This window comes from Triticum urartu, chromosome 3A, assembly GCF_056163025.1.
Source record: "Triticum urartu cultivar PI428250 chromosome 3A, HENAU_Tu73, whole genome shotgun sequence".
In the NCBI taxonomy this organism is placed as follows: domain Eukaryota; kingdom Viridiplantae; phylum Streptophyta; class Magnoliopsida; order Poales; family Poaceae; genus Triticum; species Triticum urartu.
The window spans coordinates 88,042,970-88,069,418 of NC_141875.1; the positions used below are offsets into that span (position 1 = coordinate 88,042,970).

Below are 26,449 nucleotides of genomic sequence, written 5' to 3' on the forward strand. Positions count from 1 at the left end.
TCTTTTGGAAATTCCCAAATATTTTCTAAGACCACAAACTATATTTTTAAACAAAAGCATTTTTTAAATTCAAAACCAACAAAGTTAAAACACGATTATTCTTTTAAAATGCGAACAATATTTGTATTCATATGTTTTTTGGAAATGAGAACAAAAAACACGGGGACATCTTTTGAAATTGCGATCAAAATGTAGAAACTGCGAAGATTTTTTGAAACATCAACATTGTCCTGAAATTGTGTTTCTACCTGAAAATGAGAACATTTTTTGAAACACGAACATTTTTCTGAAATTATGAACAAATTTCGAAAACAACAACATTTTTTGAAACCCGGATATTTTTTTGAAACTGCGAACATATTTTGAAAACAGGAACAAAATTTGAAACTGTGAACATTTATTGAAATTATGAACTAATATAGAAAACAATAATTCTGTTTAAAACACAAATAATTTTTTGAAATTGTGAACAACTTTTGAAAACAAGAACATTTTTTGAAAATCATGAACAATTCTTTTGAAACGGAACATTTTTCTGAATTCCAAAACAAAATTTGGAAACGTGAACATATTTCGAAATTCCTGAACAAAATTTGCAAACACGATTTTTTAAACTTGTGAACAATTTTTTAAACAGGAACATTTTTGAAACTCCTGGAAAAATGAAAATATGAACAAATTTTGGGATTTGTGGATAATTTTTGAAGCAGGAACATTTTTTAAAATTGTGAAAAAATGAACAAAAACATTCCAAAGATTTTGTGTAAGACAAGAACAATTTTTGAAACGTGCGAAACAATATTTAAAAAATGTGAAATTTTTTCGAAATTGTGATTTTTTTTAAAATACGAACATTTTTGAACATTTTTTAGAAACATGAACAAATTAAAACTTTTCTAACAATTTTCAGAAGAAATAAAAAACGAAAAAAGAAAACATAAGAAAGGAAAGGAAAGAAGAAAAAGAAACAGAAAATGGAAAAAAGGAAATGAATCATAAAAAAAACAAACGAAAGAAAAAAAAATAAAACTGGTATAAAAATAAAAAACCCGGTTCAGGGAACCTTCTGGAAGGTTCCCAAAACCGGCTACCTCGCAGTGGGGAAATGGGCCGGCCCAATTCTAGCGTATCTCGACAAAACAGGCTGCCTCGCAGTGGGAGATCGTGTGTGCGAATGCTCGACATTTTGACGCAGTTAGCGTCGAATAGGATTTTCGGTACCGGCTTGCCAAATAGGAAATGCCCGCAGCGGGGTCCTCACGCGCACGCTTGCCGCCAGCTGCTAATGGGCTGGCCCATCTTGTACGTTAGCGGGCGCGTTATAGCAGCCCCACCCCCTTGAAGGCTTTGAAGGCCAAGGGTCCGTTTGGTTTAGAGCCCTGACGCGCCTGACCAATTTTTTGGTAGTTGACCAGAGCGATGCTTGCGTTCGGTTGAGATCCAATAATTTGGCTCGCCCCAGACTCGTCGGTCCTTCCCGTTTATTCTACAGCCAAATATTTGGCGAGGTGCTGGCGGCCGTTTCGTCCGCCAAAATTTTGGCACACCCTCGGTTGGCAGGGTTGCTGTAGGCGCAATCCAAACGCACCCCAATTCTTCTTGTAATCGAACCCATAGGGTATGTTTGGTTCTTGCCTATAGATGCCATGCCAATATTGGCTTGCCAATTATTTGGCGTGGGATTCCACCGCCTAGGGTTGGCCAAAATTTTGGCAAGAATCTGTGAAGGAAAGAACAAGGGACTCGTTGGCAGCCAAATATTTGGCAGCAAAGCAAATAACATACAAAGAATTTAACGTGACTAATATTTTGGTAGGGCGAGTTGGGGGCATAAACCAAACAGCCCTTATATTTTTGTAGAACCCTTCTAAAAACGCACCCTATATTTGTTGAACCCAACCCGGCACGCAAGGAAAATCTAGGTTTCCCTTGCGTTAGTCGAGCGGTGGTTCAAGGCGGCGGCGATGAAGGCTCTGGCGATCGATCCAGAGCTTGAGGAGTTGATTGCAGAGGCAAGGGAGGAGTCTGCGATGGCCGTGGAGCAGGAGAGGATAAAGATGCTGGAGGATGCGGCACAAGGGAGGAGCAACGCCATGGATCCGGAGGAGGTGAAGAGGAAAACAATGGAAGCGGAGGAGATGAAGCAGCTCAAGACTTTGAAGAGGAAGGACGCACTACAAGTGGCGGCAAACAAGCTGGAAGCATCGGAGACATTCGACGAAAAGAGAGCCAAGTCGGCGGTGGGAGCAAAGGCGGTGAAAGCAAAGGAGGACACGCGCATTGACGATAGCTACGACGAGGCCTGCATGTATCGCCATGAATGGGAGGAGCTGTGGGCTGGCACATTTGGCTGCTTCGAGGACACTAGTAAGTAGTCAACTTGCTCCCCTCCCAGCGCTGGCTACTCCAATCTTCTCAATTGATTTGTGACTTGCTAAATTTGCATATATATGCAGCGCTCATCCCCTCGATGCGCTACACGGATAAACCACCTGCTTCTGAACTCTTCGTCTGCTCCTACATGCATACTCTGAACGTCTTTTCAGTAAAACTTGCTGGAATAGACGATTCTCTACGGTGGCCGTTGTATGTGTTCGGTGTCTTTGCTGCCCGCGACTATCTGGATCACAATCGCAATATAATATTTCTTCGGGACAGGGATAACTGCCAAATCATCCACCAGAAGGTACGTAACTATGCATCCTCTGCTTCTTCGGCTGGCTTAGATATGATGGAACGGTCGAGTTAGTTTGTAATTTGAACATCAAGCAGAGGAAAGATAACTAACTCCTCTCACAGCCTATGCTTTCTCAAATGTTAACCAACTTCATTGCCATCGTATTGCGCATTAGCTTTTTTCTTTTGCGGGGTGATATTGCGCATTAGCTCGTAATAGTATCTGTTGTCCAATGGTTGAAGCCAATATATAAGTACACAAGCTCGGCGTGAAACATATTTCTCTGATCCATGGGAGCTTTGTGTAAGCTTATTGCACATAAGCAATCACCGTAGAAGTTAAATTGCATGTGATGCATGTCCGTCAACCTTATTTAGTCTAAATTGACTTAGTTGGTGTTTCAATTATCCGTCCTCTTTCTCCTACTCCCTCCATCCGGAAATATTTGTCATCAAAATGAAGAAAAAAGAATGCATCTAGATGTATTGTAATTCTAGATACATCCTTTTCTATCCATTTTGATGACAAGTATTTTCGGACGGAGGGAGTATTTGTCAATGTGAAGGTTCACATTTGACTATTTGAGTACAATCTTGTGCACTCTGGTGTCAATATACATCACATTTTCAGGTGCAGGGGAATTCTGTGAAGGTTGTAACTTTTTCGTAGCTTTTGACTGCTCATTCGAGAATTATAAGCCGCTTAAATGTGTCCCGCAATGCATCCCTTGGCCTCAGTTGACACTAGTGTTATATCTTTTTGTATCTCATAGTATTGTGTTCTCTTGAATATATTTTTCTTGGTGATGTGTTACCATTGTTTGTAAGGCATGGGCCAAAGATCTCTTAAAATAAAATATCAACATCTGCAGTACCTAATAGATCAAATATGAAAATACTTTTCGTGATAGGTCAAATGGCACAAATTTGATATTGTAGATATTGATTTATTTTTTCTAAAAACTTGGTAAAAATGCACAATTTCGACTTTTGAGAAAACTAACACTCCTTATATTTTGGAACGAAGGGAGTATCTTAATTTGTTACTCTGCAACAAATGGTTTAGGCTAGTTTTTTTTCCAGCATTTGTGTAATGCAGCTCACATCCTTTGTGCGATGCACTGCACTGCACCATGGTTTCGTACTATTATTTTGTATTATGCTGCTCAGTTATCAACATTACCTCTTTTCCGCTTCATTTTACTTATTATCTGTTTAAACTGATTCCTTGCATCTGATGAGATCTTAAGATTTGAACATCCTTCAAGGCCTAACTTAGATTTAAGTTCAGTTATGCGCACCATGAACTAAATTAAATTGCAATAGTACAATTTCGCTTGATAGATGAATTATGTATTGGTATTGGATGGAGTCATCAGTATGTATAATGTATATTCCACAAATGCAGTCTTATTAGGGATGAACTATGCATTATTACCAACTTAACTAATGTTGTGTGCGTGCAGGATCCATATCTAGAACTGACAGGTCCTACACGTGGTGTTGTGGTGGTGGATCCTACGGAATTCGAGGTTAAATTGAAAGTTAAGGGCTCTACTGAATCTGAGGACAGGGATTTAAGCTTTCTCATTACACGGTACAATTGTTACGACTCGGAGAATCGTTCACGCGTGATTAATAGAGTTATGACTAGCCTGCTTAGTACACTGGAGCTGACATTTGGCCACATTGTTCGCTCGGTCGAGGCCACGATCAGTGTGAGATTCATAGGTGGGACATGGCCAGATGGTTTCCGAGGTGTATTTACCGCAAGTACCGCCAGCATACATCACATGGAGGTCACGTTGCTTGCTTTTCGAGATGGTATATTACGTGTTGATTCCTGTGGCATGATCGCGCTTTCACGAGACGTTGCTTGCGTTGAACTTGATGGAAAGCTGAAAGTTTCTGTCGCGGCGCGAGGTGAAGACAAGGAAGCTGTTGGAGAGAGTGCTGATATGGTTTTCACGCCTAAGAAAGCTGGTAGAAGCTGTGGTATCATGAAGATTGGGTCATGCGAGATGGAAGTCACTGTGGCCTGGTCTGTTTTCACGGCTTGCATGTTTGCCCGTGATCCCAGTGCATGCCTAGCCGTCTGGGATCCCTTTTTTCGGCCCTCTGATTCTGATTAGCTGATGGAACTGCTTATCTGTGTCAACTTTATGTTGTTGTCCTTTTTTATAGGTAAATGATTTTCCCTGGCCCTCTGGCCACGTTTTCCGCCGGTCGATCGCCACACGCGACTTGATGCGGCACTACACACCGCTTTTCCTTCCTTATCTCTAGCGAGGGGTCCTCATTCCTCAACCTCTCTCTCAAGCCGCATCCATCTCCCTTTTTTGTCTTAGTGCAAATCATCTTGCGATAAAAGTATCATGTTGCTACCGCCCAGATGCTAATCTCCTTCCTGGATGGCAGCGAGATCGTTGGCGTCTCGCTACTCGATTGCACCGAGGACGCGCAACACGGGCTCCTGTTTTTTGAGCTTCGGCGGTGGGCACCGCGTGCTGGGACGATGGTGGTCGAGCGTTGTGACCGACGGCGGGCCCTGACCGTTGATGTTGCTCTCCCACGTCCATTAGCCTAGTCAGCGAGCTCACCACACTACCGTTGGATGGCGTCAACGGCGAATGCTACAACCGTATACTGCAGGAGCTACAACTAGTTTTCGGCATTGCTACCATCGTGCACACTGGTGCAACAATCGGCGACGACGTTGTCGATGATTTGCTACAACCCTGTACCGCAGATGCTACAACCAAGTGTGCCAAAGCTGCAACAGTTACCGAAAAAGGCTTTCGTCTCGTTTTATATAAAGCAAACCACCAAAACTGCAACGGTTGGCTAAGCACGAGCACACGGAGTTGCAGCCGGCGGTGCAGTACACTGCATGACGTTGCCCACAGGGAGCTGCAATGGGGTGACGGACCTGCCACGGCCGGCATCGCAGCACGCTAGGATCGGCGAATGAAGGTGATGTGAACCGGCGTTGCGGTATGCAGCAACGGCGGCCATGGCTGCATTGCGAGCGAGCGGGGGCCTAGGCTCCGGTGCACCTTTGTGCGCGAGAAATACGAGCTCTTGAGCTGAGATGCAACGACGTTCCCCTTTCTGTGTGCGTGTGGTCAACAATATTCAACAATTGCAGGATGAATAAATCCACGACCACTAGATGACGGGCCAAGAATTGGACCGGTATGTCGGCGCCTAGCATCGGCCATTTTTAAAGTGCTACTTTTTGCAACGCCATGGTTGAATGCTGCTTTGTAGTGACCTCAATACTGCATTGCTGCTTGTATGTGTAAAGTTCTGGTCTCAATTGATCTCCTCTTGTGTAGTTTCTTATTCTGATGTACTCCCTCCGTTCATAAATATAATATGTTTTGGATATTTTAATATAGTCTACATAACGAACACACTAAAATGTGTCTATATACATCGAATTCAGAAAAAAGTTAGAACATCTTATATTTATGAACGGAGGGAGTAGTAGTGAAGTCAAGGAAAGTTGCTTCAGGTGATCATTCTGCTGTGGAACGTTGTCTTGGAGCACTTTATGCAATCCTTTTCTTTTAGCTCATCCTCTTTATATTAGCCATCATAATTATCTTTTTTCACACTTAGCTAACATTGTCGAGTTTGTATGGGTCATTGTCAATCCGCACGCGTGACGTACCAGGAGCATACACCCGGTGAAGCAGACCCAAAATATATAATTTTGGACCCTGATAAATGCCACATGTGTGGCATGAACACATGGTAACTCCAAACATTTTTATGGCAAGTTTAGTGATGCAAGGATGGCAACTTTCTTTTCGCATGTCAACTTTAGTTGCAAAAAAACGCCAGGGCCAGAGTGATTCATGCCACACGTGTGGCACTTATCATGTGAAATAATTTTTATCCCACCCCCTCAATTTTTTTCTATGCATTCTCAATTCCCTCTACTAGATCTCAATGTTGGAGCCAGAACATCCAGCATTCTAGACTTTTATCACCACTTGATTTAAAATCATCTCTTAAAGCCCAATCATTTTCATATCTAAATATAGGAGTTTTAATTTTGTTCTCTAAGCCCAACATGTTCAACAATATTATTAAAAACAAAGCTCTAACTAACAGGTGTGTAAACTTTTTTTTTCAAAATCTTCCTAATAATATTGAAATCACCAACTATCACACATGGTAAAGTGTTTCTCTGATAAATCTTAGAAAGTTTAGCTAAAACCCTTTTTTCTCAGGTTGAGCAGCCCCATAAACAGTAATTAAATTCCAAGCTAGGTCTATTTTTTTTCATACACTAACACTAACAAAATAATCCACATGTTCAGAATCCAAAACCTCTAAAGAATCCTTATTAGTTGCCACCAGAATACCTCCAGACTTACCTCTAGAAGCCCAATGCAATTTTAAGTTTTTTTCCTCCACAAAAGGAGTGCAATTCCTTATTAGATAAGTGGTCCTTCATGGTATCCTGAATTCTTAGGAAGTCTAAAGAGTGATCCACTACACTCTCTTATAAATCTTTTTCTAATCTCCCAACCAATCTCTCCAGCATTCCAGAATAAACCTTTCATTAGGAGTTTTTACGTTTTTTAATTCTTGATAGCATACCTATTTACCGGTATGCCTTCTTTTAGCCTAACAATTGCGGGCCAAAAGGTCCCTATTTTTCTTAGAGGAAAAACTTGTTTCAGTTCTCTTAAGTATTTTGTTCTCCAAGTCAATGTCAGGGTTATCTCTGTCAGAACATAACTCATTCAAGTCAGCATCTCTAGTAGTGATATCATGACTAGAAAGCATATCTAATCTAGCCATCTCTAATTTCCTCATAATCTCTATGTTATGTCCAATCAAATACATAGTACATCCAATGCAAGAAGACATAGTCAAAAGAGAGGGGTTATTAAGTCTAAAAGATCAGGAACAGATTCATTATCATAATTATCTTTCAATGTTGCCCTCTCTTCAGTGATGTCCTCCACTAACATCTTCCCTGGCTATGAGCCTATGGACCATCCTCACCAGTCTCCTCCACTTGATCACGGAAGTCAGTAATGCCTGTAATTTTCTTTATTACATTTCCAAAAGACTCCTATGAAGATACAATCTTGATCTGACTAGCATTGTAATCAACAAGTTCCAAATAGTTATCTCTTGTGTCACCAATCTTTTCCTCCATGCAGTTATCTAATTCATCCTCTCCTTCCCTAGGAGTCACGTCACCTTTATTTTTATTAGCTTCATTCTTGTCTAAGAACCGTTGTAGCAATTTCTGCAAGCGCTTGTTCTGCTTCTAAAGTTCCACCTTCAACTTTGTTGTCTCTCATTATTTTTTCCATCCATAGCAATTTTAACAGATTGTCTAGCATTCTCTTCCTCCATCTCTTTCTTTTTAGCAGTTAAAATCATCCACTAAACCATCAGTTGAGGGGTCTGTGTCACTAGCCGCTTTTCATGCTTCTACATTATTTTTGTCAACATTCAAAACCTCATAAGCCAGAGAAAGACTTCCCAATTTGATGATCTCCTTCTTAGCTTCTGACGCTGTATTTTTCTTAGTCAATCTTCTCTCACTGGTATCTTCTTCTCTTGGATTATGTAGTAAACTATCATCTCCACCTCTCTTTCCAGGCCTAGAAAACCAACCCTGCTCCACCACTATCTCAACCTCAAAGGTCATTCTAAAAACCCAAAGCTCTATTGTAGTCATTTCGGTAGAACCATGAATCTTCTTCAGATCTCTCACCCCAAGCTTCACCTGACGATGACATGTACCTAGGGTAGGGTCATAGGCCTGACCTAGACGCCCTACCCAAGGACACAACCCTAGAGTCAAGGACATTCAAAGTACAACAGAAGATACCGACTGAAATCACCTTGGAGTACAATCCACTCGACCAACTATCCCACTCGGATACCCCTGTTGGGGAATGCAGTATTTCAAAAAATTTCCTATGATCACGCAAGAGCTATCTAGGAGATGCATAGCAACGAGAGGGGAGAGTGTGTCTACGTACCCTCGTAGACCGAAAGCGGAAGCGTTTAATAACGCGGTTGATGTAGTCGAACGTCTTCGTGATTCAACTGATCCAAGCACCGAACGTACGGCACCTCCGCGTTCAGCACACGTTTAGCTCGATGACGTCCCTCGAGCTCTTGATCCAGTTGAGGCCGAGGGAGAGTTCCGTCATCACGACGGCGTGGCTACGGTGATGATGAAGCTACCGGCGCAGGGCTTCGCCTAAGCACTACGACGATAAGACTGAGGTGTGTAACTGTGGAGGGGGGCACTGCACACGGCAAAGAGAAACTTTGGTGTGCCTTTGGGGTGCCCCCTCCCACGTATATAAAGGGGAGGAGAGGAGGCCGGCCATAGGGGGAGCGCGCCATAGGGAGGAGTCCTACTTGGACTCCCGGTCCAAGTAGGATTCGCCCCCCCTTTCCTATTCCAACTAGGAGAATGAGGCAAGGGGAAGGAGGGGAGAAGGAAGGAGGGGGCGCCGCCCCCTCCTAGTCCAATTCGGACCAGCCCATGGGAGGGGGGGCACCCCTTGAGCCCCCTCTCTCCTTTCCCCTAAAGCCCATTAAGGCCCATTACTCTCCCAGGGGGTTCCGGTAACCTCCCGGTACTCCAGAAAATACCCGAAACACTTCAGAACCATTCCGGTGTCTGAATATAACCTTCCAATATATCAATCTTTATGTATCAACCATTTCGAGACTCCTCGTCATGTCCATGATCTCATCCGGGACTCCGAACAAACTTCGGTTCATCAAAACACGAAAATCATAATACAAATCGTCATAGAATGTTAAGCGTGCGGACCCTACGGGTTCGAGAACTATGTAGACATGACCGAGACATATCTCCGGTCAATAACCAGTAGCGGAAACTGGATGCTCATATTGGCTCCTACATATTCTACGAAGATCTTTATCGGTCAAACCGCACGATAACATACGTTGTTCCCTTTGTCATCAGTATGTTACTTGCCCGAGATTCGATCGTCGGTATCATCATACCTAGTTCAATCTCGTTTCTGGCAAGTCTCTTTACTCATTCCTTAATGCACCATCCCGTAACTAACTCATTAGTCACATTGCTTGCAAGGCTTATAGTGATGTGCACTACCGAGAGGGCCCAGAGATACCTCTCCGATACAAGGAGTGACAAATCCTAATCTTGATCTATGCCAACCCAACAAACACCTTTGGAGACACCTGTAGAGCATCTTTATGATCACCCAATTACACTGTGACGTTTGATAGCACACAAGGTGTTCCTCCTGTATTCGGGAGTTGCATAATCTCGTAGTCAGAGGAATATGTATAAGTCATGAAGAAAGTGATAGCAATAAAACTAAATGATCATAATGCTAAGCTAATGGATGGGTCTTGTCCATCACATCATTCTCTAATGATGTGATCCCGTTCATCAAATGACAACACATGTTTATGGTTAGGAAACTTAACCATCTTTGATTAACGAGCTAGTCAAGTAGAGGCATCCTAGGGACACTCTGTTTGTCTATGTATTCACACATGTACTAAGTTTCCGGTTAATACAATTCTAGCATGAATAATAAACATTTATCATGATATAAGGAAATATAAATAACAACTATATTATTGCCTCTAGGGCATATTTCCTTCAGTCTCCCACTTGCACTAGAGTCAATAATCTGCTTCACATCATCGTGTGATTTAACACCAATAGTTCACATCGCCATGTGACCTACACCCAAAGGTATTACTAGAGTCATTAATCTAGTTCACATCGCCATGTGATTAACACCCAAAGAGTACTAAGGTGTGATCATGTTTTGCTTGTGAGAGAAGCTTAGTCAACGGGTCTACCACATTCATATCCGTATGTATTTCGCAAATTTTTATGTTTACAGTGCTCTCCATTGAGCTACTCCAGCTAATTGCTCCCACTTTCAAGATGTATCCAGATTGAGATTCTGAGTTATCTGGATTAGTGTTAAAGCTTGCATCGACGTAACTCTTTATCAACTCCATAACCGAGAAACATTTCCTTAGTCCTCTTAGGTAACTAAGGATAATTTTGACCATTGTCTAGTGATCCACTCCTGGATCACTATTGTACCCTCTTGCCAAACTCATGGTGAGGTACACAATAGGTCTGGTACACAGCATAGCATACTTTATAGAACCTATGACAGAGGCATAGGGAAATTGAAGAAAATATGCCCTATAGAGGCAATAATAAAGTTGTTATTTATATTTCCTTATATCATGATAAATGTTTATTATTTATGCTAGAATTGTACTAACCGGAAACTTAATACATGTGTAAATACATAGACAAACAGAGTGTCCCTAGTATGCCTCTACTTGACTGGCTCGTTAATCAAAGATGGTTAAGTTTCCTAGCCATAGACATGTGTTGTCATTTGATGAACGGGATCACATCATTAGAGAATGATGTGATGGACAAGACCCATCCGTTAGGTTAGCACTATGATCGTTCAGTTTATTGCTATTGCTTTCTTCATGACTTATATATGTTCCTATGACTATGAGATTATGCAACTCCCGAATACCGGAGGAACACTTAATGTGCTATCAAACGTCACAACATAACTCGGTGATTATAAAGATGCTCTACAGGTGTCTCTGATGGTGTTTATTGAGTTGGCATAGATCGAGATTAGGATTTGTCACTCCGATTGTCGGAGAGGTATGTCTGGGCCCTCTCGGTAATGCACATCACTATAAGCCCTGCAAGCAATGTGACTAATGATTTAGTTGCGGGATGATGCATTATGGAATGAGTAAAGAGACTTGCCGGTAACGATATTGAACTAGGTATGATGATACCGACGATCGAATCTCGGGCAAGTAACATACCGGTGACAAAGGGAACAACGTATGTTGTTGTGCGGTTTGACCGATAAAGATCCTCGTAGAATATGTAGGAGCCAATATGAGCATCCAGGTTCCGCTATTGTTTATTGACCGGAGATGTGTCTCGGTCATGTCTACATAGTTCTCGAACCCGTAGGGTCCGCACGCTTAACGTTCGATGATGATTTGTATTATGAGTTATGTGATTTGATGACCGAAGTTTGTTCGGAGTCCCGGATGAGATCACGGACATGACGAGGAGTCTCAAAATGGTCGAGACGTAAAGATCGATATATTGGAAGGCTACATTCGGACATCGGGAAGGTTCTGAGTGGTTCGGGTATTTTTCGGGGTACCGGACAGTTACGGGAATTCGTCGGGGGAAGTATTGGGCCTTCATGGGGCTTAGTGGAAAGGAGAGAAGGGCCACAAGGGGAGGCCGCATGCCCCCCATGGGCTGGTCCGAATTGGATTAGGGAGGGGGCGGCGCCCCCCTCTTTCCTTCTCCCTCTCATGTCCTTCCTTCTTCTCCTACTTGGACTAGGAAAGGGGGAAACCTACTCCTACTAGGACTAGGACTCCCCCCTTTGGGCGCGCCCCTTGTGGCCGGCCCTCGTCCTCCTCCCCTCCTTTACATACGGGGGAGGGGGCACCCCATAGACACACAAGTTGATCTTTAGCCGTGTGCGGTGCCCCCCTCCACAGTTTTCCACCTCGATCATATTGTCGTAGTGCTTAGGCGAAGCCCTGCATCGGTAACTTAATCATCACCATCACCACGCCGTCGTGCTGACGAAACTCTCCCTCGGCCTCAGCTGGATCAAGAGTACGAGGGACGTCACCGAGTTGAACGTGTGCAGATCGCGGAGGTGCCGTGCGTTCGGTACTTGATTGGTTGGATCGCGAAGACGTTCGACTACATCAACCGCGTTACTAAACGCTTCGCTTTCGGTCTACGAGGGTACGTAGACACACTCTCCCCTCTCGTTGCCATGTATCTCCTAGATAGATCTGGCGTGATCGTAGGGAATTTTTTGAAATACTGCGTTCCCTAACAGAAATGACTTTCATTCTCTTTCTATTTTCTGCCGTGGTCAGGTTCTGAGTCTTACTCAACTTCACCCCTTGCAACACAGGCAAGAACTCCTTTGACTGTTCCATTTTGAACTACTTCAAAATCTTGTCAAGGTATGTACTCATTGAAAAACTATAATCAAGCATCTTGATCTATCTCTATAGATCTTGATGCTCAATATGTAAGCATCTTTACCACGGTCTTTCTTTGAAAAAATCCTTTTCAAATATTCCTTTATGCTTTCTAGAAAATTCTACATCATTTCCGATCAACAATATGTCATTCACATATACTTATTAGAAAGGCTATAGTGCTCCCACTCACTTTCTTGTAAATACAGGCTTCTCCAAAAGTCTGTATAAAACCATATGCTTTGATCACACTATCAAAGCATATATTCCAACTCCGAGAGGCTTGCATCAGTCCATAAATGGATCGCTGGAGCTTGCACACTTTGTTAGCACCTTTAGGATCGAAAAAACCTTCTAGTTGCATCATATACAACTGTTCTTTAAGAAATCCATTAAGGAATGCAGTTTTGACATCCATTTGCCAAATTTCATAATCAGAAAATGCGGCAATTGCTAACATGATTCGGACAGACTTAAGCATCGCTACGGCTGAGAAGGTCTCATCGTAGTCAACTCCTTGAACTTGTCGAAAAACTTTCGCAACAAGTCGAGCTTTGTAGACAGTAACATTACCGTCAGCGTCAGAATTCTTCTTGAAGATCCATTTATTCTCAATGGCTTGCCGATCATCGGACAAGTCAACCAAAGTCCACACTTTGTTCTCATACATGGATCCGATCTCAGATTTCATGGCCTCAAGCCATTTCGCAGAATCTGGGCTCATCATCGCTTCCTCATAGTTGGTAGGTTCGTCATGGTCTAGTAACTTGACTTTCAGAACAGGATTACCGTACCACTCTGGTGCGGACCGTACTCTGGTTGACCTACGAGGTTCGATAGTAACTTTATCTGAAGTTTCATGATCATCATCATTAACTTCCTCACTAATTGGTGTAGGCATCACTGGAACTGATTTCTGTGATGAACCATTTTCCAATTCGAGAGAAGCTGCAACTACCTCATCAAGTTCTAATTTCCTCCCACTCACTTCTTTCGAGAGAAAACTCCTTCTCTAGAAAGGATCCATTCTTAGCAACAAAGATCTTGCCTTCGGATCTGTGATAGAAGGTATACCCAACAATTTATTTTGGGTATCCTATGAAGACGCACTTCTCTGATTTGGGTTTGAGCTTAGCAGGCTGAAAGTTTTTCACATAAGCATCGCAACCCCAAACTTTAAGAAATGACAACTTTAGTTTCTTGCCAAACCATAGTTCATACAGTGTCGTCTCAACGGATTTAGATTGTGCCCTATTAAACGTGAATGCAGCTGTCTCTAATGCATAACCCCAAAATGATAGTGGTAAATCGGTAAGAGACATCATAGATCGCATCATATCTAATAAAGTACGGTTACAATGTTCGGACACACCATTACGCTGTGGTGTTCCAGGTGGCGTGAGTTGCGAAACTATTCCACATTGTTTCAAATGAAGACCAAATTTGCAACTCAAATATTCGCCTCCGCGATCAGATCATAGAAACTTTATTTTCTTGTTACGATGATTTTCCACTTCACTCTGAAATTCTTTGAACTTTTCAATTGTTTCAGTCTTATGTTTCATTAAGAAGATATACCTATATCTTCTCAAATCATCTGTGAAGGTCGGAAAATAACGAGACGCGCCGCGAGCCTCAACATTCATCGGACCGCATACATCGGTATATATTATTTCCAATAAGTCAGTGGTCGCTCTATTTTTCTGGAGAACGGAGTTTTAGTCATCTTGCCCATGAGGCATGGTTCGCAAGCATCAAATGATTCATAATCAAGTGATTCCAAAAGTCCATCCGCATGGAGTTTTTTCATGCGCTTTACACCAATATGACCTAAACGGCAGTGCCACTAGTATGTTGCACTATCATTATCAACTTTGCATCTTTTGGTATCAATATTATGAATATGTGTATCACTACGATCGAGATTCAATAAACCATTCACCTTGGGTGTATGACCACAGAATGTTTTATTCATGTAAACAGAATAACAATTATTCTTTGACTTAAATGAATAACCGTATTGCAATAAACATGATCCAATCATATTCATGCTAAATGCAAACACCAAATAACATTTATTTTAGGTTCAACACTAATCCTGAAGGTAAAGGGAGTGTACGATGGTGATCTTATCAACCTTAGAATCACTTCCAACACACATCGTCACCTTGCCCTCAACTAGTATCTGTTCATTTTGCAACTCCTCTTTCGAGTTACAAATCTTTGCAACCGAACTGGTATCAAATACCGAGGGGCTACTATGAACACTAGTAAAGTACACATCAATAACATGTATATCAAATATACCTTTGTTCACTCTGCCATCCTTCTTATCTGCCGAGTATTTGGGGTAGTTCCGCTTCCAGTGACCATTTCCTTTGCAGTAGAAGCACTCAGTTTCAGGCTTGGGTCTAGCTTTGGGTTTCTTCACCGGAGTGGAAACTTGCTTGCCATTCTTCTTGAAGTTCCATTTTCTTTCCCTTGCCCTTTTACTTGAAATTAGTGGTCTTGTCAACCATCAACACTTGATGCTCTTTCTTGATTTCTACCTTCGCTGGTTTCAGCATCATGAAGAGCTCGGGAATCGTTTTTGTCATCCCTTGCATATTATAGTTTATCACGAAGTTCTAGTAACTTGGTGATAGTGACTAGAGAACTTTGTCAATCACTATCTTATCTGTAAGATTAACTCCCACTTGATTCAAGCAATTGTAGTACCCAGACAATCTGAGCACATGCTCACTAGTTGAGCTATTCTCCTCCATCTTATAGGCAAAGTACTGTCAAAGGTCTCATACGTCTCGACACGGGCATGAGTCTGAAATACTAATTTCAACTCTTGGAACTATTGGGGAACGTAGAAGAATTTTAAAATTTTCTACGCATCACCAAGATCAATCTATGGAGTCATCTAGCAACGAGGGAGAGGGGAGTGCATCTACATACCCTTGTAGATCGCGAGCGGAAGCGTTCAAGAGAACGGGGTTGATGGAGTCGTACTCATCGTGATCCAAATCACCGATGACCGAGCGCCGAACGGAGGACTCCTCCGCGTTCAACACACGTACGGTTGGGGAAGACGTCTCTGTTGGAAATATGCCCTAGAGGCAATAATAAAATGGTTATTATTATATTTCTTTGTTCATAATAATTGTCTATTGTTCATGCTATAATTGTGTTATCCGAAAATCGTAATACATGTGTGAATACATAGACCACAACACGTCCCTAGTGAGCCTCTAGTTGACTAGCTCGTTGATCAAAAGATAGTCATGGTTTCCTGACTATGGACATTGGATGTCATTGATAACGGGATCACATCATTAGGAGAATGATGTGATGGACAAGACCCAATCCTAAGCTTAGCTCAAAGATCGTGTAGTTCGTTTGCTGTAGCTTTTCTGAATGTCAAGTATCATTTCCTTAGACCATGAGATTGTGCAACTCCCGGATACCGTAGGAGTGCCTTGGGTGTGCCAAACGTCACAATGTAACTGGGTGACTATAAAGGTACATTACAGGTATCTCTGAAAGTGTCTGTTGGGTTGGCACGAATCGAGACTGGGATTTGTCACTCCGTATGACGGAGAGGTATCTCTGGGCCCACTCGGTAATGCATCATCATAATGAGCTCAATGTGATCAAGTGGTTGATCACGGGATCATGCATTACGGTACGAGTAAAGTGACTTTCCGGTAACGAGATTGAACAAGGTATTGGGATACCGACGATCGAGTCTCGAGCAAGTAACGTACCGATTGACAAAGGGAATTGTATACGGATTGATTGAATCCACGACATCGTGGTTCATCCGATGAGATCATCGTGGAGCATGTGGGAGCCAACATGGGTATCCAGATCCCGCTGTTGGTTATTGACCGGAGAGTCGTCTCGGTCATGTCTGCATGTCTCCCGAACCCGTAGGGTCTACACACTTAAGGTTCGGTGACACTAGGGTTGTTAGGAAGACTTGTATGTGATTACCGAATGTTGTTCGGAGTCCCGGATGAGATCCCAGACGTCATGAGGAGTTCCGGAATGGTCCGGAGGTAAATATTTATATATGGGAAGTTGTCATACGGTCGCCGGAAAGGTTCGGGGGCATATCGGTATTGTACCGGGGCCACCGGAGGGGTTCCGGGGGTCCATCGGGAGGGGCCACCTCTTCCGGAGGGCCTTATGGGCTGTATGGAGAAGGGAACCAGCCCAAGTGGGCTGGGGCGCCACACCCCCCTAGGGCCCATGCGCCTAGGGTTGGGGGAAACCCTAAGGGGGGGGCGCCCCCTTGCTTGGGGGGCAAGCCCCCCTCTCCTTGGCCGCCGCCCCCCTCTAGAACTCATCTAGAGGGGGCCGGCCCCCTTCTCCCTTCCCCTATAAATAGAGGGGTGAGGGGAGGGCTGCACACAACATCCAAGGCGCAGCCCCTCCCCTCCCCAACACCTCTCCTCCTCCATAAGAGCTTGGCGAAGCCCTGCCGGAGTACTGCAGCTTCACCACCACCACGCCATCGTGCTACTGTTGGAGCCCTCTTCCTCAACCTCTCCCTCCTCCTTGCTGGATCAAGGCGCGGGAGACGTCCTCGCTCCGTACGTGTGTTGAACGCGGAGGTGCCGTCCGTTCGGCGCTAGGATCTTCGATGATTTGGATCACGACGAGTACGACTCCATCAACCCGTTCTCTTGAACGCTTCCGCTCGTGATCTACAAGGGTATGTAGATGCACTCCTCTCTCCCTTGTCGCTAGATGACTCCATAGATTGATCTTGGTGATGCGTAGAAAATTTTAAAATTCTGCTACGGTCCCCAACAGTGGCATCATGACCTAGGTCTATGCGTAGTTACTATGCACGAGTAGAACACAAAGTAGTTGTGGGCGTCGATATTGTCAATTATCTTGCCGTTACTAGTCTTATCTTGATTCGGCGGTATTGTGGGATGAAGCGGCCCGGACCAACCTTACACGTACGCTTACGTGAGACCGGTTCCACCGACTGACATGCACAAGTTGCATAAGGTGGCTGGCGGGTGTCTGTCTCTCCCACTTTAGTCGGATCGGATTCGATGAACAGGGTCCTTATGAAGGGTAAATAGAAATTGGCAATTCACGTTGTGGTTTTGGCATAGGTAAGAAACGTTCTTGCTAGAAACCTATAGCAGCCACGTAAAAACTTGCAACAACAATTAGAGGACGTCTAACTTGTTTTTGCAGCAAGTGTTTTGTGATGTGATATGGCCAGAGGATGTGATGAATGATATATGTGATGTATGAGATGATCATGTTCTTGTAATAGGAATCACGACTTGCATGTCGATGAGTATGACAACCGGCGGGAGCCATAGGAGTTGTCTTAATTTATTTATGACCTGCGTGTCAACATAAACGTCATGTAATTACTTTACTTTATTGCTAAAGCGTTAGCCATAGTAGTAGAAGTAATAGATGACGAGACAACTTCAAGAATACATGATGATGGAGATAATGATGATGGAGATCACGGTGTCATGCCGGTGACAACGATGATCATGGAGCCTCGAAGATGGAGATCAAAAGGAGCAAATGATATTGGCCATATCATGTCACTGTTTGATTGCATGTGATGTTTATCATGTTTTACATCTTATTTGCTTAGAACGACGGTAGCTTAAATAAGATGATCCCTCGTAATAATTTCAAGAAAGTGTTCCCCCTAACTGTGCACCGTTGTGAAGGTTCGTTGTTTCGAAGCACCACATGATGATCGGGTGTGATAGATTCTAACGTTCGAATACAACGGGTGTAAGCCAGATTTACACACGCAATACACTTAGGTTGACTTGACGAGCCTAGCATGTACAGACATGGCCTCGGAACACAGAAGACCGAAAGGTCGAGCATGAGTCGTATAGAAGATACGATCAACATGAAGATGTTCACCGTTGTTAACTAGTCCGTCTCACGTGATGATCGGACACGGCCTAGTTAACTCGGATCATGTTATACTTAGATGACTGGAGGGATGTCTATCTGAGTGGGAGTTTATTGAATAATTTGATTAGATGAACTTAATTATCATGAACTTAGTCTAAAATCTTTACAATATGTCTTGTAGATCAAATGGCCAATGTTGTCCTCAACTTCAACGCGTTCCTAGAGAAAACCAAGCTGAAAGACGATGGCAGCAACTATACGGACTGGGTCCGGAACCTGAGGATCATCCTCATAGCTGCCAAGAAAGATTATGTCCTAGAAGCACCGCTAGGTGACGCACCCGTCCCACAGAACCAAGATGTTATGAACGCTTGGCAGACACGTGCTGATGATTACTCCCTCGTTCAGTGCGGCATGCTTTACAGCTTAAAACCGGGGCTCCAAAAGCGTTTTGAGAGACACGGAGCATATGAGATGTTCGAAGAGCTGAAAATGGTTTTTCAAGCTCATGCCCGGGTCAAGAGATATGAAGTCTCCGACAAGTTCTTCAGCTGTAAGATGGAGGAAAATAGTTCTGTCAGTGAGCACATACTCAAAATGTCTGGGTTGCATAACCGCTTGACTCAGCTGGGAGTTAATCTCCCGGATGACGCGGTCATTGACAGAATCCTTCAGTCGCTTCCACCGAGCTACAAGAGCTTTGTGATGAACTTCAATATGCAGGGGATGGAAAAGACCATTCCTGAGGTATATTCAATGCTGAAATCAGCAGAGGTAGAAGTCAAAAAGGAACATCAAGTGTTGATGGTGAATAAAACCACTAAGTTCAAGAAAGGCAAGGGTAAGAAGAACTTCAAGAAGGACGACAAGGGAGTTGCCGCGCCCGGTAAGCAAGCTACCGGGAAGAAGCCAAAGAATGGACCCATGCCCGAGACTGAGTGTTTTTATTGCAAGGGAAGTGGTCACTGGAAGCGGAACTGCCCCAAATACTTAGCGGACAAGAAGGCCGGCAACACGAAAGGTATATGTGATATACATGTAATTGATGTGTACCTTACCAGTACTCGTAGTAGCTCCTGGGTATTTGATACCGGTGTGGTTGCTCACATTTGTAACTCGAAGCAGGAGCTGCGGAATAAACGGAGACTAGCGAAGGACGAGGTGACGATGCGCGTCGGGAATGGTTCCAAGGTCGATGTGATCGCCGTCGGCACGCTACCTCTACATTTACCTACGGGATTAGTTTTAAACCTCAATAATTGTTATTTAGTGCCAGCTTTGAGCATGAACATTGTATCAGGATCTCGTTTAATTCGAGATGGCTACTCATTTAAATCCGAGAATAATGGTTGTTCTATTTATATGAGAGATATGTTCTATGGTCATGCTCCGATGGTGAATGGTTTATTCTTAATGAATCTCAAGCGTAATGCTACACATATTCATAGTGTGAATACCAAAAGATGTAAGGTTGATAATGATAGTCCCACATACTTGTGGCACTGCCGCCTTGGTCACATAGGTGTCAAACGCATGAAGAAGCTCCATGCAGATTGACTTCTAGAGTCTCTTGATTACGAATCATTTGACAAGTGTGAACCATGCCTCATGGGTAAGATGACCAAGACTCCGTTCTCAGGAACAATGGAGCGAGCAACCAACTTATTGGAAATCATACATACTGATGTGTGCGGTCCAATGAGTGTTGAGGCTCGCGGTGGCTATCGTTATGTTCTCACCCTCACTGATGACTTGAGTAGATATGGGTATGTCTACTTAATGAAACACAAGTCTGAGACCTTTGAAAAGTTCAAGGAATTTCAGAGTGAGGTTGAGAATCAACGTGACAGGAAAATAAAGTTCTTGCGATCAGATTGTGGGGGAGAATACTTGAGTCACGAATTTGGCACACACTTAAGAAAATGTGGAATAGTTTCACAACTCACGCCGCCTGGAACACCTCAGCGTAATGGTGTGTCCGAATGTCGTAATCGCACTCTATTGGATATGGTGCGATCTATGATGTCTCTTACCGATTTACCGCTGTCATTTTGGGGCTATGCTTTAGAGACTGCCGCATTCACTTTAAATAGGGCTCCATCGAAATCTGTTGAGGTGACACCGTATGAATTATGGTTTGGGAAGAAACATAAGCTGTTGTTTCTAAAAGTTTGGGGATGCGATGCTTATGTCAAGAAACTTCAACCTGAAAAGCTCGAACCCAAGTCGGAAAAATGCGTCTTCATAGGATACCCTAAAGAAACTGTTGGGTATACCTTGTACCTCAGATCCGAGGGCAAGATCTTTGTTGCCAAGAATGGGTCCTTTCTAGAGAAAGAGTTTCTCTCGAAAGAAATAAGTGGGAGGAAAGTAGAACTTGATGAAGTATTACCTCTTGAACCAGTAAGTGGCGCAACTCAAGAAACTGTTCCTGAGGTGCCTGCACCGACTGGAGAGGAAGTTGATGATGATGATCATGAAACTTCAGGTCAAGTTGCTACTGAACTTCGTAGGTCCACAAGGACACGTTCCGCACCAGAGTGGTACGGCAACCCTGTCTTGGAAATCATGTTGTTAGACAACGGTGAACCTTCGAAATATGAAGAAGCAATGGCGGGCCCGGATTCCGACAAATGGCTGGAAGCCATGAAATCCGAGATAGGATCCATGTATGAAAACGAAGTATGGACTTTGACTGACTTGCCCGATGATCGGCGAGCCATAGAAAATAAATGGATCTTTAAGAAGAAGACAGACGCGGATGGTAATGTGACCATCTATAAAGCTCGGCTTGTCACTAAGGGTTATCGACAAGTTCAAGGGGTTGACTACGGTGAGACTTTCTCACCCGTAGCGAAGCTGAAGTCCGTCCGAATCATGTTAGCAATTACCGCATTCTATGATTATGATATATGGCAAATGGATGTCAAAACGGCATTCCTTAATGGTTTCCTTAAGGAATAATTGTATATGATGCAGCTGGAAGGTTTTGTCGATCCTAAGAATGCTGACAAGGTGGGCAAGCTCCAATGCTCGATTTATGGGCTGGTGTAAGCATCTCGGAGTTGGAACATTCATTTTGATGAGATGATCAAAGTTTTTGGGTTTATGCAGACTTATGGAGAAGCCTGCATTTACAAGAAAGTGAGTGGGAGCTCTGTAGCATTTCTCATATTGTATGTGGATGACATACTGTTGATGGGAAATGATATAGAATTCTTGGAAAGCATAAAGGCCTACTTGAACAAGTGTTTTTCAATGATGGACCTTGGAGAAGCTGCTTATATATTAGGCATCAAGATCTATAGAGATAGATCGAGACGCCTCATTGGTCTTTCACTGAGTACGTACCTTGACAAGATATTGAAGAAGTTCAAAATGGATCAGTCAAAGAAGGGGTTCTTGCCTGTATTGCAAGGTACGAGATTGAGCACGACTCAATGCCCGACCACGGCAGAAGATAGAGAAAAGATGAGTGTCGTCCCCTATGGCTCGGCCATAGGGTCTATCATGTATGCTATGCTGTGTACCAGACCTGATGTAAACCTTGCCGTAAGTTTGGTAGGAAGGTACCAAAGTAATCCCGACATGGAACACTGGACAGCGGTCAAGAATATCCTGAAGTACCTGAAAAGGACTAAGGAAATGTTTCTCATTTATGGAGGTGACGAAGAGCTCGTCGTAAAGGGTTACGTCGATGCTAGCTTCGACACATATCTGGATGACTCTAAGTCACAAACCGGATACGTGTATATTTTCAATGGTGGGGCAGTAAGCTGGTGCAGTTGCAAGCAAAGCGTTGTGGCGGGATCTACATGTGAAGCGGAGTACATGGCAGCCTCAGAGGCAGCACAAGAAGCAGTCTGGGTGAAGGAGTTCATTACTGACCTAGGAGTCATACCCAATGCGTCGGGCCTGATGACTCTCTTCTGTGACAACACTGGAGCTATTGCCCTTGCCAAGGAGCCCAGGTTTCACAGGAAGACCAGGCATATCAAGCGTCGCTTCAACTCCATTCGTGAAAGTGTTCAAAATGGAGACATAGAGATTTGTAAAGTACATACGGACCTGAATGTGGTAGATCCGTTGACTAAACCTCTCCCTAGAGCAAAACATGATCAACACCAGAACTGCATGGGTGTTCGATTCATCACAATGTAACTAGAATATTGACTCTAGTGCAAGTGGGAGACTGTTGGAAATATGCCCTAGAGGCAATAATAAAATGGTTATTATTATATTTCTTTGTTCATGATAATTTTCTATTGTTCATGCTATAATTGTGTTATCCAGAAATCGTAATACATGTGTGAATACATAGACCACAACACGTCCCTAGTGAGCCTCTAGTTGACTAGCTTGTTGATCAAAAGATAGTCATGGTTTCATGACTATGGACATTGGATGTCATTGATAACGGGATCACATCATTAGGAGAATGATGTGATGGACAAGACCCAATCCTAAGCTTAGCTCAAAGATCGTGTAGTTCGTTTGCTGTAGCTTTTCTGAATGTCAAGTATCATTTCCTTAGACCATGAGATTGTGCAACTCCCGGATACCGTAGGAGTGCCTTGGGTGTGCCAAACGTCACAACGTAACTGGGTGACTATAAAGGTACATTACAGGTATCTCTGAAAGTGTCTGTTGGGTTGGCACGAATCGAGACTGGGATTTGTCACTCCGTATGACGGAGAGGTATCTCTGGGCCCACTCGGTAATGCATCATCATAATGAGCTCAATGTGATCAAGTGGTTGATCACAGGATCATGCATTACGGTACGAGTAAAGTGACTTGCCGGTAACGAGACTGAACAAGGTACTGGGATACCGATGATCGAGTCCCGGGCAAGTAACGTACTGATTGACAAAGGGAATTGTATACGGATTGATTGAATCCTCGACATCGTGGTTCATCTGATGAGATCATCGTGGAGCATGTGGGAGCCAACATGGGTATCCAGATCCCGCTGTTGTTTATTGACCGGAGAGTCGTCTCGGTCATGTCTGCATGTCTCCCGAACCCATAGGGTCTACACACTTAAGGTTCAGTGACACTAGGGTTGTTAGGAAGACTTGTATGTGATTACCGAATGTTGTTCGGAGTCCCGGATGAGATCCCGGACGTCACGAGGAGTTCCGGAATGGTCCGGGGGTAAAGATTTATATATGGGAAGTTGTCATACGGTCGCCGGAAAGGTTCGGGGGCATATCGGTATTGTACCGGGGCCACCAGAGGGGTTCCGGGGGTCCACCGGGAGGGGCCACCTCTTCCGGAGGGCCTTATGGGCTGTATGGAGAAGGGAACCAGCCCAAGTGGGCTGGGGCGCCACAGCCCCCTAGGGCCCATGCGCCTAGGGTTGGGGGAAACCCTAAGGGGGGCGCCCCCTTGCTTGGGGTGGCAAGCCCCCCTCCCCTTGGCCGCTGCCCCCCCTCTAGATCTCATCTAGAGGGGGCCGGCCCCCTTCCCCCTTCCCCTATAAATAGAGGGGTGAGGGGAGGGCTGCACACAACATCCAAGGCGCAGCCCCTCCCCTCCCCAACACCTCTCCTCCTGCATAAGAGCTTGGCAAATCCCTGCCGGAGTACTGCAGCTTCACCACCACCACGCCATCGTGCTGCTGTTGGAGCCCTCTTCCTCAACCTCTCCCTCCTCCTTGCTGGATCAAGGTGCGGGAGATGTCCTCGCTCCGTACGTGTGTTGAACGTGGAGGTGCCGTCCGTTCGGCGCTAGGATCTTCAGTGATTTGGATCACGACGAGTACGACTCCATCAACCCGTTCTCTTGAACGCTTCCGCTCGTGATCTACAAGGGTATGCAGATGCACTCCTCTCTCCCTCGTTGCTAGATGACTCCATAGATTGATCTTGGTGATGCGTAGAAAATTTTGAAATTCTTCTACGTTCACCAACAGTCTCCTCCTTCTTGATCCAGCAAGGGGAAGGAGAGGTTGATGGAGATCCAGCAGCACGATGGCGTGGTGGTGGAAGCAGCGGTGATCTCGGCAGGGCTTCGCCAAGCTCCACCGAGAGGGAGAGGTGTTACGAGGGGAGAGGGAGGCGCCAGGGACTTGGGTGCGGCTGCCCTCCCTCCCCTCCACTATATATAGGGGCCAGGGGGCGCCGGCCCCTCCAGATCCCATCTAGATGGGGGGGGGGGGCGGCCAAGGGGTGGCTTGGCCCCCAAGCCAGGTGGAGGCGCCCCCACCCCTAGGGTTTCTAACCCTAGGCGCAGGAGGAGGCCCATGGGGGGTGCACCAGCCCACCAGGGGCTGGTTCCCTTCCCACTTCAGCCCATGGGGCCCTCCGGGATAGGTGGCCCCACCCGGTGGACCCCCGGGACCCTTCCGGTGGTCCCGGTACAATACCGGTGACCCCCGAAACTTTCCCGGCGGTCGAAACTGGTCTTCCTATATATAAATCTTTACCTCCGGACCATTCCGGAACTCCTCGTGACGTCCGGGATCTCATCCGGGACTCCAAACAACTTTCGGGTTACCGCATACTAATATCTCTACAACCCTAGCGTCACCGAACCTTAAGTGTGTAGACCCTACGGGTTCGGGAACCATGCAGACATGACCGAGACAACTCTCCGGCCAATAACCAACAACGGGATCTGGATACCCATGTTGGCTCCCACATATTCCACGATGATCTCATCGGATGAACCACGATGTCGAGGATTCAATCAATCCCGTATTCAATTCCCTTTGTCAATCGGTACGTTACTTGCCGGAGATTCGATCGTCGGTATTCCAATACCTCGTTCAATCTCGTTACCGGCAAGTCACTTTACTCATTCCGTAACACATCATCCCATGACCAACCCTTAGTCACATTGAGCTCATTACGATGATGTCTTACCGAGTGGGCCCAGAGATACCTCTCCGTCATGTGGAGTGACAAATCCCAGTCTCGATGCGTGCCAACCCAACAGACACTTTCGGTGATACCCGTAGAGCACCTTTATAGTCACCCAGTTACGTTGTGACGTTTGGCACACCCAAAGTATTCCTACAGTATCCGGGAGTTGCACAATCTCATGGTCTAAGGAAAAGATACTTGACATTAGAAAAGCTGTAGCAGACGAACTACACGATCTTGTGCTATGCTTAAGATTGGGTCTTGTCCATCACATCATTCTTCTAATGATGTGACCCCGTTATCAATGACATCTAATTTCCATAGTCAGGAAACCATGACTATCTGTTGATCAACGAGCTAGTCAACTAGAGGCTTACTAGGGACATGTTGTGGTCTATATATTCATACATGTATTACGATTTCCGGATAACACAATTATAGCATGAACAATAGACAATTATCATGAACAAGGAAATATAATAATAACCATTTTATTATTGCCTCTAGGGCATATTTCCAACAGTCTCCCACTTGCACTAGAGTCAATAATCTAGTTACATTGTGATGAATTGAACACCCATAGAGTTCTGGTGTTGATCATGTTTTGCTCGAGGAAGAGGCTTAGTCAACGGATCTGCGACATTCAGGTCTGTATGCACTTTACAAATATCTATGTCTCCATATTGAACATTTTCACAAATGGAGTTGAAGCGACGCTTGATGTGCCTGGTCTTCTTGTGAAACTTGGGCTCCTTGGCAAGGGCAATAGCTCCAGTGTTGTCACAGAAGAGAGTGATCGGCCTCGACGCATTGGGTATGACTCCTAGGTCGGTGATGAACTCCTTCATCCAGATTGCTTCATGTGCTGCCTCCGAGACTGCCATGTACTCCGCTTCACATGTAGATCCCGCCACGACG

The 26,449-nt window shown here is 44.4% G+C and overlaps 1 protein-coding gene across 1 annotated transcript in view; it reads left to right on the top strand.

The window, feature by feature from the left end:
- The first annotated feature begins 1,961 nt into the window (after positions 1 to 1,961).
- The window catches only part of LOC147978703 (uncharacterized), a 48,700-nt gene continuing 24,212 nt past the window's right edge, over positions 1,962 to 26,449 (top strand). The window contains exons 1-3 of the mRNA XM_087514855.1: positions 1,962 to 2,367; positions 2,457 to 2,686; positions 4,143 to 4,769. Coding sequence (XP_087370981.1) covers positions 1,965 to 2,367; positions 2,457 to 2,686; positions 4,143 to 4,769 — 1,260 coding nt within the window. The 5' untranslated portion in view covers positions 1,962 to 1,964. The remainder of the gene's footprint in view (positions 2,368 to 2,456; positions 2,687 to 4,142; positions 4,770 to 26,449) is intronic.